At 42.4% G+C, this 19,693-nt stretch overlaps 1 protein-coding gene across 4 annotated transcripts in view; it reads right to left on the bottom strand.

Moving 5' to 3' along the window:
- Positions 1-19,693, bottom strand: part of SCN5A (sodium voltage-gated channel alpha subunit 5) — a 216,444-nt gene that overhangs the window by 107,208 nt on the left and 89,543 nt on the right. For 3 of the 4 annotated variants that reach the window (XM_049798505.1, XM_049798503.1, XM_049798501.1), the window contains 4 exons: positions 15,052-15,193; positions 13,243-13,440; positions 9,185-9,367; positions 6,387-6,788 (listed from right to left, as the gene is read on the bottom strand). In XM_049798505.1, the coding sequence (XP_049654462.1) occupies positions 6,387-6,788; positions 9,185-9,367; positions 13,243-13,440; positions 15,052-15,193 (925 nt within the window). The remainder of the gene's footprint in view (positions 1-6,386; positions 6,789-9,184; positions 9,368-13,242; positions 13,441-15,051; positions 15,194-19,693) is intronic. The other variant, XM_049798504.1, reaches the window with a different exon arrangement.

The raw sequence follows: 19,693 nt of genomic DNA on the forward strand, positions 1-19,693 counted from the left end.
GCGTGCCGCCCTCTGTGTGCAGAGAGGTATTTCTGAAGGAGACACGTGCATGGCTCCCTTCCTTCCCTCATCTCTGCAGCGGGCACACAGCGGAGGTTCATCCCCAGAGCCAGAACACAGAGCCTGGCAGGCAATGCCGGGCTGTAAGGAATACTCCTGCGCTCTTGCAGGACGATGAGGTCTCTTTCCCAGTAGAGCAGTAAATCTATCAGATAGTCAGCTTGCCATCTACTACGAAGTGTTTTTCCAAGAAAGAAAGTTTCCATCCAGGTGAATTGCTTAAAATTATTTAAGTTACTTGGGGAAGTTTATGAGCTTTTGTTCTTTGTAAAGAATAGATATATGGGGGGGGGGGGGGGGTGGGTGACACGAACGGGGGGGGGGGGTTATTATTTTAGAACAGAGATAGCTAATAGTCACGCAAGGAACTGGCAGGTTTTGCACTCTGAGATAGAGAGCAGTTCCAGGAACTGGACAAACAAGGCAGCATAAAGGGTATTATCGTTACAGAGAGAATATACACAGGCACAGTTGTTCATCATATTTATATTTCTATAGGAATTCAGCAAAAATCACAACAGTCCCTACAGTTATGGAAGGAGTCTTCTTAGGATGCAGATGAGAAATCACATTGGAGTTAAACACAGGCACCTCCAGCAGCATGAGATTATTTGTGTTGCTCCCTGATTGACTGGAAATGTTTCTCAGTCGGATTAGCTAAATTCTATAGGGACAAATATACTATTCAGTAATTTACATGTAAATGAGGATGCAGAACATACAGAATTATTTTCGTCTGAGTGCCTATAGTTCGGAGTTATGTCAGAACTGTTGTGTGAAGATGGGCTTATACATGGCAGCATTTTAAAGACCACATTTGGTAACTGGGACAGGTTTAATTTTCCTTGTACAGTTAAAATCTTTTCAAGCATAAAAAGAGGTGGACAGGCCACACCATGAACAATGGACCCCATAAGGCACTAGCAAAAATGTTTAATGAGATTGAAGGTGACCATAATAGTGCACAGCATTAAAAAGAAGCCATATAATTTTGTGGATGCTTGGTTATTTAAAGAGATGCACTGTAAACCGGAGCAGCTTGCAATATTTGTGTCAAATCTGAATCATTTACGCTTAGGATGTGCTAAAGCAAAGCTTGAAACGAGCAGAAAGTAGAGACATGGTGAAAACTCCCTGTGTGACAGCGGCAGAGGACTAGCTAGCTTTCGTCCATATAACTTATTGGCAGCGATTTTTGGATGACTTATTTTGTTGACCTTTTTTCTGAACATGGAAACTGCTAACACTTTCCCTTTTCACCAGTCCTGTGGCAAAACAAGGAGGGAAAAAAAGAAATTTTACCTTGGGGCAATCTTAGGGTCAACAAGAAAACCTAAACCAATGTGGTCAGCAAAACGGTTTCATGCTTAGCGGCAACAAAAGCCAAGACCTTTTTTTTTTTTTTAATATATGAAAAAGACAACAAAAAGTTTATCTAAAGATAAGCTTCTAAATCTTTAGTTTGGCATCTCGATAGGCAGCCTGGCCTTTCTTAAGGGCTCACTCCCCACTAGTTTTCATTCCTGTCAGGCTAGCAATACTCGACATTTCTAGTTTCCTAAAAGAAAAAAACATATGTGTGACCAAGAGGAAATTCAGGAAAGATTGTATGTGCAAGAGGGACACCCCAGGTAGCTCCAACTTTGGCTTTGTTGCCCATCCCAAAGCCGTGTCACTGGTGGCCCTGCTTTGCTCCTGGACCGATGAGGAGCTCTGGCGAGCCAGTGCCCCAGGGAAAGCAAAGCAGTGGGGACCACCAGCTAACGGCCAGCTGCCCCTTTGCAGCCAACCACCTCCTCAGTCCTGCATCCATTTCTCTGCCACTTCTAATCTCCAAAATAATTGGAAAGTCAGGCTAAACCAAAAACCTTGTGATTTCCCCGCAGAGCTAAAGAAAGGGCTCCCGCTGGCTTTAGGAGGCAAGAGGGGATGCTGTCATGGGTATTTCTTAAGCCTCAGGAAATTCCTGACAACCACAGGTGACATCTTATTCATCCTCATCAGATCCCATGGATAAACTGAGCTCCAAATAACTGCTCGTTAACTTAATCCAATTCTGTTAAAACAGATCAATACCTTGTGAAGGAAGTTGTTATTCTAACCTCTTAATTAAGAAACACCAAGACACAACAGAGCAATACATAGCTACAAATAAATACTACAGGAATGCGCAGAAACTTTAGGTTATAGTGTGTCCTGAAGTTACTTACATGATGCATAGACTTTCTCTAAAAAAGGCGAAAGCCCAAAGTCCCAGCCCAGCTATCAGCAGGAGCATAAAAACATATCATTTTTCAAACCTCTCAGTCTCAGGTCAAGCCAAAAAAAATTAGGACTTTGAGCATAGTCACCAGGTCCTGCTCATGTCTTATTTACACTGGGGTAAGTTTGATGAAATCAGCAGCTACACCACTTAAATAAAGCTGGTAGGAGAGCAGGACCAGCCCTGATTCAGTCCTCTGCAGGATACACCGGAGATTTCCAGGAGCGTGACTAGGACTTAGCATGGGTTTCTTGGGACAAGGCTCCCTGCACCCCTCGGACTTGAACGCCTGTTGCTCTTCACATCCAGGTGAAGACCCCCTGACCCAGAGCCACATTCGTGGAGGCTGTTTACAGATCATACTTTCATATTGCACCACATATGACCTCAGCAGGCTTTCTAGCTTGAACACCGCAGTGTAACCCTCTGTGCCGCCACAGGCAGCTCCCCAACAACATTGCCACCACTCCTTGTGGGTGCTTTTATGTGGCACGGGAACATCAGCGGGTGTAGCAAAGTGTGCAGAGATGCCTGGGTTCCCTGCAGAGGATAGACTGTCCCTCCTCTCGCCCAGGCTGTGCACTGAAGCCCCTCGTGACTTGGCAGGGGCTTCGATGCAGCAGACTGCATGGACGGGTGCCGTTCTGCATGGACCATGCCATCCATGGCCAGCAAACCTGCTGACCAGTCAGATTACCCCAGTTGATAAGACTGATGGGCCTAAGCACCATCTACTGAGATTATCGGAAATCTCTCCTGTTTCACTGGCTGTATTTAGGGATTAGGGGGAGGAGATGGAAAGTGCAAGCACACTTAGTTTCTCATGGTAACACACTCACATCCATCTGTGCCAAGCAGCCAGGGCCATCTGAAGAGCATTTGAAACCGGCTCTTTTAGCTTACATGCTCTTCTAGAGCCAAGTGTTAGGAGACCACTCAACGGAGTCACCGGCCCGAAGAGTGGGATAATCTGCTGCAGCCACCTCTTTCATGGGCGAAGGCACGAGCTGCACAGATGCCTTCACGTCAGCTCAGCTGCCGCTTGCAGCCATTCCCGTGGGCAAAGGGCCCGTGGCTGGGACAGGGGGTAGCAGTTGCAACGACGCAAAGGCATGAAAGTTGTTTATTGTGGTCCCAACTACTTTGCCTGGGGTAAAATCTTCAGGCTGAACGTTGCTGAAGCTGATCAGGCTAAAATTCTCAAAAGCAGCTGGTGACTTTTTGTGCTTTCCCTGAGAAACCGTAGGAGGGTCCAGTTTGAAATCATCTGCTGAAACTATGGTCTGCTTAAGGGCTGCAGGTTGGAAACTCAAAACCAGAGACGGTCAGATCTTGTTTGATGTTTACTCTGCCTTTTAAATCAGAAGCGCTCTTCCAAGCATTCCCCAAACCAGAATTCAGTGGTCTCCCCCACCAGTAGCAATCAGACAGGTCTGTGTCACGCTCATCTGATACTGCTGAGCATCACAGAGGGACCTAAACAAATGTGTCTTCAAAACCTAACGCTGTAAAATGTGTTTTGCCAGCTCCATCAAGTCAGTTGTTGCGTTTACATGAGTGGAGCCACACTTACACCTCAGGAAGCTGCAAGTCAGGGCTTAGCACACATTACAGTGATGCCTTTTCATGGACTGGTCCTTCGTTTCTTGTTCAGGGAAGATACAACAGATAGCACAAGTGAGTCTTTTTTCTCCATGGGCTTACACTTGCACAAAATAAGTAACAGCGGCAGGGTCATTGGGGTTAATGAGGTAACTTCAACTTCACCCTGCAACATCTTTCTTTTGCCTCCCCCAAACGTATCAAGAGACTATAAAAAGAAGCCAGAACTGCTAACAAAGAACAAACTCAACTTCAAATTTTAACAAGAAAAAGGCAAAAATAATCAAACACAAAGTCTGGAAATGTGTTGATTTATCTCCGAGCACACTGAGGTGTTGGATTTGCTATTTTCTTCTGCCTGCGCTCCACAGCTGAGGCTGCACGTTTATGCCCAGCGCTTATGGTTCCTGTAGCGAATACATCTGTACAGCAATGGGCTTCTTGCCAATTAGCTTTTAAGTCCAGCTCATATTTTCTGGATAGATTAGATACCAAACCTGTTTTGCAGAAGACACAACATCCTTCACATTGCATCACTGAATGAGCATCTGTTACTATAGTGCCTGGGTGTTATTTCCTAGATGACCAGGGAACTGCCAAGTGAGCTCACGCACCCGGGCCATTCAATTTTCAACATTCATTTTTTTAAAAGGCAGGAAGCTAGCAAACAAAAAGAAATGCCAGCAGAGCTCAAAGCCTCCCTGTCACCTCAGGGCCCAATCCTGTAAAACATCAATATTTCCTGTGAAAGGTTGAGTGCTCTCATGCTTTGTTAAGCTTTTTCTGACAGCTGGAAGAGCCTCAGCAGCCCACAGAGCTGCTTTCTTACAGAGAAAAGGGGGACTTCCCCTGCTCATCTACCGAGGCCTTTCTACTCTGGTTCAGATTTTTTCTTTTAAACCGATGCACACACTTTCTTGCAGAGTTCCTTTAACGCACAGCTTTTTTTGCACCAAGTTAAGTCCCATAAAACTCCACTATCTACAAATAGTGTTTCGGTTGCTCAGCTGCCTCGAGACTGCTCTCAGGGCTGGTCTTCTTTGTCTGCAGCGAGCAAAAATGGGAGTCCTAAAGTCCTAAATGAATGAAGGTGTGAACATCTGAAAAAAAAGCAGCAACAGCCTCAAAACTGTCAACAAAACAGATAATTCCCACACCAACCGGCTTCCCACACGCAGCACGTCCCCTCCTCTCATGTACAGTGTGAGAGTCTATTTGCAGGACTACAGGGAATGCCCGGTTAGGTGAGGAAAAAAATTCAATCCAAAGCTTGAAAGGGAAGAAGCTGTCTGGCTCTAAAGAAAAAAAGCTACTTCTCAATTTACTGATAATCTGACACCACGGCTGGATTCCATCTCACTCGCCTTTCTCTTCAGGAAATACCTTGCCTAGTACATGTTAGAATCACATTTGCTTATTTCCACACCAACGTAACCCATTTTTGGCACCTTGTTACTCTGAGTGGGCTTCATCTCACCTGACTTAAGACATGTGCAATATTGAGTTATTCACCTAGGGCTCCTCTTGTAGTTAAAGTGAACAGAAAGAGGCACTTTCAGGGAGAGAGATTATTCTGACCCATTTTTGATCTCTAAGATTAAATAAGTCCTGCCCACACTGATTGTAAGGACTAGACCTCCATTGCTTGAAAGACTGTTGAGAGTGATGAGCTCCAACGTAGATTCTCTACATTAATAGAGATAAATTCCCATCATATCAAACTGGCAACCTGTCCAAATTGCCCTGCCTGTGTAGCAGCTATTTCCAAAACACCATCTCACGGTTTTCCAAGTGAATTTGTGCTTGGGTCCTAATGGTATCGGTCTTAATAGTTTTATTTACAGCCTTATCAAATATTTTGCAGCGGTGGTGCTTTGCAACAAAGATCCTGGCAATCTGCAAAAGCCTTGAAGTCTGTGTTGAACATCTGCTCGTCTTTCCTGGGTGTTATTTGAACTGGATGCTAAACCCTTCTGGGAACTACGTTTGTAAGAACAGCCCTCCACAAACAGCTATGAGGAAGACCAGAGGTTAGATGCAAACAGACAGCAACCAGTGGGAGAAAACGCAGTCTCAAGATGGTAAGACTCACACTGAATCATTTTAAACACCTCATTATCTTAGCCACCAGACAATGCCAGATATTCAAACGTCAAAAGAAAGCAACTTAAGAGATGTCCCTACAAGAAAACAAAAATCATATCAGACCCAAGATTTAGGTATTTGCCTCCAGCCAGCTTTGAGGAGCAAGTCTCACCAGAATATTATGACCCTCTCTTATGTGGCACTAGACACACGTTGCTGTGTGAGTTAGCCCGTTGTCTTCCCACCCTTCCTAGGACGGTGGGTCCGGGTTTCTCACTGTAGACTGCGTATCGCGTAAATAAATTACAGCAAACTCCAACAACATTTAGAAGGTAACAAGAGCGTGAATCACATACAAAAGTTATAAAGTACTCACCAGGTCGCCTGTCCCAGGTTTTTCCATAATAACTGGGGGGAGCAGTAACCCTGCAGGAGAAGTAGGGTCTGGGTTGAGTGCCCCGGTGCCTCCTCCTATCAGGGAAACCACACCATTGCAATCCACTGAGCTGTTCCTTTTGCCCGTCTGGGTGTAGTTGGGAGTAGTAGGGTGAGAACTATGGCTCACTTGACTTTGCACGCTTGGACGCCTCCCAGATCTTGGAATTAAGAGAGAGCCCCGGTGGCTTTCATTTTCCCCAGCAGTGCTGATCTCATCATCGGCAAAATCTGTTTCGGAGCCAGTGTCTCTGCCACGGAGTCGGAAACTGAATATGCTTCCGTGGCTGGTTCTGCGCTTCACCAAGTTTGCACTGGGACCGTAACTAATGCCAAGGAGAGTCTAGAAACCCCCAGAAAGGAAAAAGGGGAAAGAGAAACAACATTTTGCAACATGTTTTCAGGAGCGAGGAGGGTCTGGGGAGAGCAGTAAGTTCCATTTTAAATCAAGTGCTTTAGAGAAAGACTTAATTACATGTATTCAGCCTTCATAAAGTTAAGAGGTTGAATATCATTCCTAGCTATTCGGTATTTGTCTAACACTTGACAGTTAAAGAGGTACTGATATAGGAAGGGTCAAGGTGGCATTCACCTCACAGCGTGATACTTCTTTTGCTTCTACTCCCCCCCATCTGATAAGTGCCAAAGGACCTGGGAAGGCAGCACAAGGAGTGGAAGACAGGAGCAGGGAAGGGGATCCAGCTCCAGTTTACTACATTATCACACGTCTTCATAACAGCTAGGGAAGGAACGTTGCGGTGGGAGAAGAAGAGATAAAGAAATAGGGCAGGAAATGAACTGCAGGGAAAATGAGAAGAAGAGGGAAGAAGAAGAAGCAGAATACGACGGAAGAAGGTGATAAAGGAAAAAAACAAAACAAGAGCAAGAAGAGGGATATGGTTTATTAGTTTGTAAAATCATTATCCCAATGCACATGGTTGCTTTAAGGGGTAGGTAACCTCCGCAGACAGCAGTCTCCCTCACACTCAAATATCAGCCTTGACGATCCACTCTGACATCAGCTAGTGAGAGTGCAACTCTGACAGAGCATCAGTAAGATGTAGCCAAGGACTAAACACACCTAAACCCTGGCGGAGTAAAAAGGATGTTCAGAAAATGCATAAGAAATTCAAGTCTACCCCTTTCCCTTGTATCTGAAGAGGAAATTATTGGAGTAAGAGCATTTAGGCAGAACATTCTTTTGATTTTATGGCCTGTACAGAATTTTCAGCTTCTTCAGAACTTTCTCATGAGCCAAGTATATACGAAGAGAAGTCAGATCTCCACAGCATCCACAAACCAGACAAACAAAATGAAGCCTGATTTCATTTCGCACTGTAGCTTCCACCACTGAGTTACGTAATGATGCTATTTTGTGACACTGGTACAAGGAAGAGTACAAAAACCAGGCCCCTTCTAACTAAAACCAGCCCGTTTGGATTGCTACCAAATTTTAACTGGTCAAAAATCCATGCCTGGGTTTCCATGGCACAGTCATTGAGACTGATTTCTGATGGCAACATACTTCCAGCTGCTCAGATTGCATCTGAATGATGACTCAGCCTTACTCCCTCCAACCATGCCAGACACAGCCTTGCAGAGAAGATTTACTATAAGCTTTGAAATGTGTCTCCCATGTTTCTCATGCATATGACATCCAGGGGCGAAAAGTGAAAACAAGAAATATTAATCTAAGAAACAAACTGGCAATGCACAGCTCCAATCCACGGTCATTCTGGTATGTGGTGTCTTGAAACCCATCCAGAATGGAGCTAAAGAGCAATTCTAGCTTTAACAAAGGTGTAATTTGTAACGCAACCCACTCGACCAATGAGACAACAACCAAAACTATAAGGTTAAAAAATACATGTCATTTACAGAAATCCAGCTCTGTGTAAATTTTGTGAGCTGGGGAGTCATTAATTGGTCACATTTACTTACATCACTTACATGTTTTTTATGAGCTTTTTATGGCTGCCAAATATCCCTAAATTCACTGACAACAAAATGTAAAAAGACTTAGCCCATTACATGGCTATTCAGAAAAACAGAATAAACTGATTTAAACTTTGCCCTCAGTTAAGCAAAGACAAATTATCTGAAGCTATTTATGATCATTTGATACATACAGCGTGTGCAGATTCATATTCATGCATGTCAGTAACATTTACATAAAACCCTATTTAACAACAGTCTCACTATTTTTTTTTCCCTGCAGTAGAATGTAGAAACAAGTGCCACAAAGTTTTGACTTGAAGGCAACTAGCAAAGGAATATAAAAATATTAATAATGTCTTTGTATAGCATTTAAAAAGCCCTCAGAGACAAGTTTCCTCGCTTTCTCCTCCTCCCTTTGCTTTTTGAGCTTTGCAGGTTTTTTCCTAAGAATTTTTTATCTGTAGTAGGAATAGGATAGATATAATCAGATGAATGAAATTAAAGTCAGGAAATAAAACAGACTGTGGGTAATCTTGAAGTGAAAAAAAGGCAAAAAAAATTGAAACAAAATAGATTCGTAAGAATGTTTAATGGGCATTTTTAATTCATTTTCAAAAAATAAAGTGGTAACAAATTTCCTTCCACTGTTCTAACACAGACTGTCTGCAGGTCAGTTATGACATTAAGTATCATCTGATTCTTCTTTAAAGCTGAAAGTTGCAGCTTAAATTGCCTGCTCAGAGCCTGGCCTATCCGGCAAAGTGCAGTGTGGAATAAGTGACGTTTCAGACCATGGCTTACCATTCTCCTCTGACCGTCGTCGTAGTCACATTTGGGATTCCTTTGGTCTTCCCCATACTCTTCTGCTCCCAAAGATTTCTTTTTCTTTCGCTTATTTCTTCTTTCCTTGGCATTTTTGGATGACAAAGGTGACATTTCCAATGAACTAAGAGACATTGAATCAATTCCTTTAGCAGCTAGTGCCTAAAAGAGAAGACGGTAGAAGGTGTAAAATTTATTATTTGAGTTAAGGATCTCAGTGAGAACTAATAATTACTCTGGTCAGCAATTATTTTTCATTTTAAGTTTAAAGGTTGTTTAGGAGATAAATTAAAAATTTCAGGTGGCCATTAATCAGAAAACTATCTCACGTGGCTGGAACTGGTCTTAACGTGTTTCTAAGCTCTATATTTAGCCATAGGAAAAGAAACAACAAGTGAGACACATTCCTAACTACAAATGCACACTTGCAGTTCTGCCACCCAGATCCGATGATGGAGCGTTAGGAATGGCTGCATAAAATAATGTGATTTATATAGATCCTTTGACATTTCAAGAGAGGAACAGCCTGTGTGCATACACCTGCAGGCGTACGCTGCGCACACATCTCTGGAGTAACACTTCTGGTGCCAGCCAAAATAAATCTCAAGCTGGGGAACCTCAGAATAAGCCCCCCCCTGGACTTCAGCCCCTTGAACTGGGAGGGCTGGACAGGAGGGCAGCCAAGCCGGCTGCCAGGATTTTTCCTCCCCTATCACAGAGGGATGCGAGGAACAGCAGGCAATTCAGCTGGCACGTTTTTGTAAACACTTATCCCGAGCAGCAGAGCAGGCAGCTCTAATCAGAGATGCAAAAAGAAAACCGCGGGCTGAACTGATGATAAGGTGGACTTTGCTTTGCCGTGTGCTTCGGTGCTGGGCTGGCTATCTGGTGGCATCGCTGCAGGAGCTCACCGATAACAGACCAACTGCTCGACAACCAGCAGAACCCGAAAGCGAAAGCCTGAGCCCACAAAGCCACAGCCTTGGAAGCAAAGGAGCAGACAGGAGGAAAAATTGATAGGTGCGAGGAGGAGGCCGGGTCCCCGTCCCTGGTGCGGGCGGGAGGAGCGAGGGGGATCTGAACATAAAGCGTGAGGTCAGGTTTGGAGGTGCCAGCATCTCAGCGGTAGCCACATCAGTGGCCTGGAGACAAGTCCATTTGCAGAGCTCCCAGCCAAAATAGATAAAGCGAGTGAATTACAAAAAAAGAAGAAGAAAAAAAAAAAAAAAAAAAAAGCCCCTCCAGATTCCCAAGAACAGGAAAAATGGATGAATCCTCAACGCTATTGTCAGTAAGCCACTAGAATCAAACAGGCAATCAGCTCTCCGCAGCAAAATACTCCCTTCCTCCCACAGGCATCAGTCCAAGGAAAGTGAAGGCACTTAACAGTCGTGTAAAGAATCAATCATGTATTTCAAGGAGTAGCGGTAGCTCTATCAAGCTGAGAGCACAACAAAACTTAATTCCTGTGGGAAATATCTTTCATGAGCAAGCTGCTTAGAGTAGAGAGGAGGAGGGCTCAGACACTGGTCTAGGCTGTTCTTTTTTTTTTTTTTTTTGAGCCAATTGATTTAATTGCTATGCTGAAGTGCTTTCTCTTCATAAAGATTCAGCAAGTCTTTTGGTGTTAAATTCAGGTTTAGGAATGTGTTAGACCAATCATGTAAATTGACTGATAGTCTTCAAGCAGGCCCATCAATTATATTTGTGCTCTCTTTATAGTGCACAGTGTAAAAGCTGATCTAAAGACTTTCAGTTTTCCTTTCTGATTGCCATCATATTTTATCAACCTAGAAAATATTGCAGGCTATGCTACTAAGCATGCTGTACTCTTGCTGCAAAATAAGCTAATTTTCAATTTCCTAGCATTTTCTTACCTATTGCTTGGGTCGAAATGCTTCTGCCCTGCGTACCTTTTTCAGTTATTGAAAAAGGATTTGGACTAAATTGTTTCTCCGGGCATGGAGGATGTCCCCACGTGCTGCCTATTTACCCTTTCTGGTTGGGTTCCTGTGGCTGGACCACGTCCTGCCCCTCAGGCATTGGAAGCCATAACCCACCGCGGTAACTCCCAGGGGCTGGAAAGCCGTGTGGGACCCGACCTGTCTGGCGAGGACGGGTGGTGGCTGAAGGATGGGAGAAAAGCTTAGCTCACCCGAGCGCTGACATGGGGTTTATGCAGGAGATACGACTTGAGGTACAGTAAGAAAGTCGAAACCAAGATCTTGACAAAGGCTTGGAGAGCAAGATTAAAACCGAGTAGCTCTGACTGGGGCGAAACACCCGAGAAGGACATCTGGAAGCTATATGGTGCACCCACCCAATTCACTTTCCTGAGCCTCTTCTTCCAGATCTCTAATCTGAGATGTTGGGGGTTGATTTGCAGAATTACTGGTCTTCACTAGTGAACATGATGGACACCAATCGCTACACTCCTAAGTTTCCTTTCGATAAGATTAGGATAATTCTCCAGGAGTATTACAAATACAAATGAGTATTTTTGAAGCACACAGAGCATGAGAAGAGACAAGAGGCACTGAAAAACCTCTGAGGATGTTAGTCATTTTGTCTTTGAAGCAGGCTTTGAATGCCTGAGTCGGGAAGTCTGCTCGAGCTGGCCTAAGGCTACAGAACAAATGATGAGAAAGCGAAGAGCTGCTCTTGAGTCATGCACTGTCCACCCTTTGTACTGAATAGGGCACAGGAAAAATGAGACATGGTTGGCTGAAGAAAAGACTATGTTATAAAACATATAGATAAATGGGAACAATTTAAGTTTTCACGAGCAACCTTCATTTTGACACATTCTGACTTTCAGGGCTTAATGTTCCTTTTTTCTGTATATACAGGCTTAACTGAAATCAAAGCCTTCAAAAGGAAATTCTTAAATATCTTTAATTATAGCTGGGGCTACCAAAGTTGACTGTTATTAGGAAGAGCTCAGCTGGAGTCAAAACACATGAAAATTTGTATAAATTAGGTATGAGTTGGAGCTCAGTTTGCTCCCTTAGGTTATGGCAGAAAGTTAGTCTGTTCAAAGTGCCTGTACATGGACTAAATTGCATTTACCTATTACTTAAACCATCAAAGAGGATCTTTAAAAGGACTTAAACGATGTATAAGCCTCTACTAGCACTTTGTCAAGGGTGAATTGCATTTTCTATTTTCTTTCCAAGGATTTCAATGGGCTTTGGATTAGACCCTGAAGCTATATGTACCCAAAAGAAAATTATGTATACTAGTTTATATTGTGTATTGAGGATTTATTTCTCTGAACTACAGTGCTACGTGTTATTTCAGACTAATTTTCTTATTGTCTTCTTGTTCACAGCACCTAAAATGTTCTCTTCAGCTGTTTAACAAAGACTTTCTACCCCACACAAACCACATGCAAATTAACTAGTGTTATTAAGGCTATATGGCTGCATCCAACATTTGGCCTCCCTGTTTTGTTTAAACTTCTGACGTAACATTCAATCCATATCCTTTGCATAATTTGCAAAGTTTAGCCTCAAGATCTGCCTGTTTACTTGTTCAGGAATGAAGTCGAATGTGCTTCAAACAGGTTATCCTACATCTTTATCTTCATTATCGGACGGCTGGAGATTCATGGTGGTTTGAATGAGACAGTGAGGAAATTAACATGAGCTAAAGTGGTGGTGGAAGAAGGTTCAGCTGGGGCTATGGCTGAGCTACCAAAATAGCTGGGTTTTGCTCAAATGCAGATGTAGTTATACCATCATTAAAATGTCTTATATGCCAACCAATATAAATTCCTCTGCTGGCATATGTGGTACAGTTAGACCAGTACAACTCTGGATATGTAAACCCTAAATGGCCCGATGCTAGCAGGAAGAGCCATCATTTTTCCTTTAGAAAGAATTGTAATAACTCTGTCCAGGACAATAAACGTTAAGCTGCTTTCAAGCAAAGTCTTACTTTGGTTATCACATAAATGTAAAATAAAGAGAATGTGAATCTCAAGGTACCATCTGTTCAAATTACCCAAGGCTAATCATATCACATAGTTTACTGACCTCCTGCTCTTTCTTTAACATCTCCATGGCTTCCCGAAACTTTCTTTCCTTCTCTTCTGTTTCAGCAATAGTGGCTTGATTCTGCTCTTCATATGCCATGGCCACAACAGCCAGAATCAGGTTGACCAGATAAAATGAGCCCAAAAAGATGACCAGCATAAAAAAAAGCATGTAGATCTTCCCAGCAGATCTGAGAGTCTGTAAGCACAAAAGTAAAATCACTAACACTTGTTTACAATGTTTTTTTTAAAAGAAAAAAAAAAAAAAAAAAGAATTACAATATAGTTGAATTAAGCCTTTGTTAATAGCCCAAACAGAATCCCTTTGATGACAACTGACAACCACATGCAAGGAAATAATCTTCTCACCAATAAATTTTTATACCTTAGTCAAAAATTATGTGCCTTGCAGGAAAATTCATTTCTAAATCAAGAATGCTTTCTTTGTTTACCAGATATCTCCACTGGTTTTCTTTTAGAATAAATAATCTTATGATCAGTTGCAGTGAAAGCTTCCCCCACACAGCTCAATTTATATTTGTCTGGTGCATAGAAACTTTCCAAGCAGGATTCATGTTGTATCACTTCAGATGTCTACAGTCTAGGTCCTTTACAGTCAGTGGGGAGAAAAAGATAGTTTCAGGGTGCAACTCATCTGAATGTTATTTAGACATCTGCCTTGGCATAAGAAGAAACAAACCTTGCGGACCATTGACTGTATCACCTGGTTCTTCACCAGATTTATAGGCATAACTGGAGTTTAGGTTAACAGCCTGAGCTTATATTACAGATATGTCCCATGGTCAATGACTTGATGCTAGTGATAGAAACCACTGTGTGTTATTATAAGGTCAAATAATAAAAGGGAGTGACATTCACCCTTATTTGTCGTGACACTTTCAGTCTTACAGAGTTGTACATACAGCTGCGGGCCAAGTAAGTGAATATAGTTTAAAGAAACTTCAATTTCATTGTTTTACATTTTCCTGAAATGAAATTGTATGACTGGCTGCATGTGAAGCTGAAATCCCCAATACCTTCAAAGATGTCTGCCTCAGTACCTTCGGAGTAGTATCTGTCAGCACTAACTCCCTTGATTTCCTTATGAGCATGTTCTGATTTGGGCAATTTTGAGATGCAGAAGTAAATCTTCAGTGGCTTCACGGACAGAGTATGTCCTTCAGCACCAAACTATCATATGTAGTTCTTCAGAGTTCGCATCCATTTCAGGAAATGCACGCTAAAATGAGGATTTACCTAGAACACCTTGCACACACGACTGTGAGTTGACTCTGACTCCATTTGTGCCTCTGGCTGTCAGGTGTCCATGATGAAAAGTTTGCAGCAGAGAGAACTGAAAGGTACCAGGTAGTCTTACCATTTGCTGAATTCGTGTTCATTATCGTGCCTCGCAAAACCAGATCTGCCAAGTACACAGCTGCTTCTCTAGCCTTTTTCTGAGCTGGACTCCAAAGATTAGCTCATGTTACACCAGCCCCTCAGAAAATCATTATATGGTGACGTGGTGCTCTTTCTCAAGTGGTTAACTTCATTTAGATTCAGGTGAATTACCCATTCAAAGTGTCTTTCTCTTGGTACCAATTTTTCCCCCTTTCCCCAAACACCCAGCATAATGTCTTCTGGTTTCATCACTCCTAAGAAAAGAAAAGATGGATCTTCTCCAGAACACTAAGAGCACAGTTTACCTAATAACCAGCAATTCTTTCTTGTCTTTAATTATTGGATATGAAACTGTAACAAGGCGATGTGGTTTTTTTGTATTTTTAACAGTAATAAAACAATCTCATACCTGTTGATAAAGACGTTCCCAACAATCTTGAGTCATAAGACGGAACAAAGAGAGAAAGGCCCAGCCAAAAGTATCAAAGCTCGTGTAACCATGGTCAGGATTTTCCCCGGCCTTCAGACATATATATCCCTCGGGGCACGTGCTGCAAAACATGAAAGACAATACATGAAATGCATCATAGATGGCTTCCGCATGGAGAAACTGATTTCCAGGGGAACACATGGAATGCTCTTGGTTAAGAGTACAAATCCTCAACGGTAAATTCCTTCGCTGGGTAAGAACACAGGAAACAGGTGGATGCTAACTTCACAATACCAAAGATCTTCGCAATCTTATTTTTTCCTTTGAAAGGATAACGGGAAATTTGTAACCATAGCTTGAGCTGCAATGGCAGATGAGCACCTAGCATTTCAGGTATTTGGAACAGGCCACAATTAGGTGTATAAGCAGGACTTTGGTGCTTAAATATGATGTCTCTTGGCACTTATTCCTAATTAAGAATCATAAATGCGGTGTCTCCCGTAATAGTTGTGGGTAATACTGCGATGGTGACCCCGCTTTTCTGGTTACATAGTCTGACGCTGGCTAGATGACACCATTGTGTGCCATCTGAGCACCTTCCTGATTGCTTGCTATGCCTGACCTTGCGCTCACCCCCTGCAAGGACTAAATCTTTAATCTAAGAAACCCAGCCCTTTGTTCCACTCACCGCCGTAGTCTGGGGTCACAACGTTTTTTCTGTTTCTGCCAGGAAAATGATTTCCTTGTGTGTCTTGCCGACTCACAAATTAAATGGCATGCAGACAGCATGAATATCACTGGCTCTTATTAAACTTTGAGACTCTTGACAAGTAATTTTCCAGCCCCATGTGCCAGAATAGAAAAAGAATGCTCTCAGTGGTACTATGTAAGTACTGAATTGCATCACCAGGTGAAACACAAGGTAGAAGAGATCCCGGGTCAATGAGCCACCCTCTTTCCCAGAACGGTGCAATATGATTAATCAAAAGATCCCACACCTCTTGCATATCACAAGCTGCTTCCCAAGCATAAGATATGACCCATCAGAAACTGAAGACGCAGAGTGATATGCAAAGGCTTACTGCTCTATGTAAAGGAAGAGAATACGAGATCGAGGATGTTGCCAGCATCCTGGCACTCTACGTTATTTGGGAATTTGTTAGGTGGGAACCATCTAACTATCTGGAGAAGCAGACTTCAGGAGAACTTGCAGTAATGCCAGCTCTCTCTGTTCTTATGCTTCAGATAGATAGATAGAGATGAACCTGGTACGATTTGGTGCAAATTCTAGCTGACACAACTAGGGGTGGTTGGAACAGGAGGGACTGTGAAAGCACTTTGTCAGAGATCAGAGACACCGAGAGACACCAACTTCCAGGCAGTGTTTTGAAAACAGAGCAACACCCTCTGCCTTGGCAGATGGTGAGCTTGATGTTCTGCCTGTCAGATGGAGAAATCAAGGCTTTCTGAACTGCCTTCAGATAGGATGATTACTGTAATATCCAGCCATTTTAGACATGTCATCAGTCATGTAGAGTGTGTCCAATGTGTACAGCTTTTAACTTTTTTCTTCCAGCAAAAAGACATAGAGTGTTTCAAACACTGCTGTTTTTTACCGAAGCCGAATATTGCCACAAATTGAAATGCAAAGCAGTAATATAAATAATGCAAAGTAATTTTTAAAATGCCACCCAAAAAAGAAATTGACTCCTGAGAAAGCAGAGTGTGTCTCAGTGTGAAAATCAAGGATTATTTTTTTTTTAATATCAATTTTATACTGATATAAATCAAGTCTCTACAGCACAGGATAGCAAACCTGTATTGCATGTTGAGATGAGAAAAAATTGTTATAGGTTTTGAAGTTACACGAATCTATGGTGTCAGCCACCAACATTAGACATTCGACAACACTTTAAGAAGCTTAATTTAATATCATTAGTCAAGCACAAATTTTTAAGTCTGCTTTGAACGCTGAAAAAAGGAGTGCTGAAGCATTGCAAAATGTGTGCATATCCTTGTTTGCAGTACTCTTCAGAAAAAGCAATAAAAATGAAAAGGAACCGTTGATGTTTAATGAATTAAATGTAACACACAAGTGAGAATTTAAGAAGTGATTCTGTCACCTTAGGTAGAACCAAGTTAGTTTATATCAGTTGAGAATTTAGACAATAGTAACTATAGCTCACAAAGAAAGAAAAAGAGCCACTTCTAATTTTTTTCCCTGCCAGCCTAGAAATGCCTCCTTCTAGATCTTTCCTACTTTGACTACCTATTGTTTCCTGGTAAGAGCCACATTTGAATAAAAATTACAGTAACATTACTGAGCTAGAAGTGAACAAAACACAGAAAACTCAGGGGGTTTCCCCCTAAAATATGCAGATGCAAGCTGAATCTCCCTTGTATATCCATGTCCTTTTTCAAGGCAGCCTTTTCACGAAACCTCCTCTCTCCCAAAGGCAGCATCTGCTGTCACTCTCTGCCACAGAGACATGAGATTTCTGCCTCTGATCTGCTGCTGCAGACAGCCTTCAGTGCCTGTGACGTGCTGCTGACACTGTTCAAGAGCTCTGAGAAATGGATCCTCTGGGTTCCTGAGAAGGAAACCCTTTCCTCTTGCTTGCGCTAAGACATCATGTCCAGACAGGACATGAAAAGTTTTGTAAGGCTTATTCTTTTTGCCGTGAGAAAATGACTGCTCTCGCCTACTGTGCTTGGCTGGAAACTAAGTGATCATGTCCAGAGGTGGACAGCCTTTCCTTAGTCTTCCACAAAAGACCAGTTCCAAGTCTCACCGCTCATATTTTAACATCACTAATGACTAAAACATCTGAATACAGCTGTGAGAAACTTGATGGTGATTACACGAATGGTGAACTTAAGCCTAGACAGTGCAGTCGGTTGGAAATTAGGTTTCATCCAGAATAAGCTGCCTAAAATCTTAGGCAAAATGGAAATTTTGCCATTAATTTCAATATGACAGAGAGAGAGAGACTTTCCTCTTAATCTCTTCACCATTTTGAACAAGAGAGTCTGAAAGAAAGGATATATTAGGAGCATTGCACTTAGCTGTATTTTCATAGGAACCTCTTCGCACCACAAGATTAGAGGCTGCAAAGTCATTCTTAGGTTCACTGCCAGTGTTGCTTCCTGGGGAAACCCTGTTTTGATGCAGAAGAAAATTAGAGCAACTGCTCAAAGCACTTCGCCACAACCGCTTGGAAAGCCCTAGGACACGGAGGTGCAACTCCCCTGACTGTGAAAATGAGCAATGGTACCTAAGACAAATATTTTCTGTTTATTATACAGTTAGTATTTTTTCACGTTTCATTCTGTGTTTATGTGTCTCTAAAACCTTTTCCTCTCAGCAGTGGATTGCTGGTGTGAAAAGATCTGTCTTACTCTGCAGTGAGTGTACACGGTTCTCTAATATTATGTTCAGGGGTAAGAGCATTCAAACAAGGTGTCTTCAGCATGAAAAGTATGAAATTCAGCTCAAAAATGCTATTAATGTTAGCTCACATCCTTCTTACAGAGACGAGACACTTGAGACAAAATATCCTACATTTCAACTCCTTATTCTTGCTCGCCCTCTTTTGTAGCCAACAAAAGTGATAACCCATGGGGTATGGGAACGCATTAAAAACACTGAGAGGAAAACAAAAAGCTGCTTCCCAGAAAAACACTCTACAGAAATTTAGGTGTAAGAGTCTCATATGAGAATATTATTTTGCAACTGAGACCATTTCCTCTGAGGATTTTTTTAAGGAGTCTCAAGATTTGGCTGAAGCATCTTCGATGTATAATATTAAGCCTTCCCCTTCAGATTTTTTAGCAAACTCTTTAGCTTCTTTTACCTCGGGGAAGCATTTCACAAGATTGCACTCGCCTGATGCACAGGGATGGGCAGCAACAACAGCAAGCTACATAAATATAATATCCTTCACAGGAGCCTAACAGGATGCTGTTCAATTGATCACAATAAAATTAGTGTCATTGATTCAGAAAAGTTAAAAGCATCAGTCTACCTACCTATCCATCAGGCTGTAATCACCATTGTAAGCTGGCATTGGTACAGGAAATTAAAGAACAGAAGAAACAGCTTTGTTTTAAATAACACAGATTGGGATTGCCAGAGAGTTGTAGCTGAGGGGCATAATTACAAAACGCTCTGTCTCAAGAGTTTAATCTAGGCAAGCCAAGTGACCTGCTGATCCAGACTGTAGTGGCCAATAGGGTTGTGCAATAAAAGAAGATTTGTAAAACAACCATGTGCTGGATTGTAACATTCAGACCCTGAAAATACAGGGAGGGTTGTCCGTGTGTTACCAGGAGTTAGCATCAAGCAGCTGCTAACGTCAGCTACGACATCCGTAAGGTGAAGGCTGCACCCTCATTTGGTTTAGCTTGCAAAGGCACGCTACGGCTTGCTACACCGAATTGCTTATGAAAGAAGCAATAATGGGAGATAAAGTACATACCACAGCCACACTGAAAATTAAAAAACCAAAACCATACGGTGGTAAGGGCCCCTTACTGTTCCTGCTTAGGTCACAGCTTAAGCCCAAGAATGCAGAAACCGAGCTGAAATGTTAATCGCTGACGTTTTTGACACATGGCTAAT

Source organism: Accipiter gentilis, chromosome 4 (assembly GCF_929443795.1).
Source record: "Accipiter gentilis chromosome 4, bAccGen1.1, whole genome shotgun sequence".
NCBI lineage: Eukaryota > Metazoa > Chordata > Aves > Accipitriformes > Accipitridae > Astur > Astur gentilis.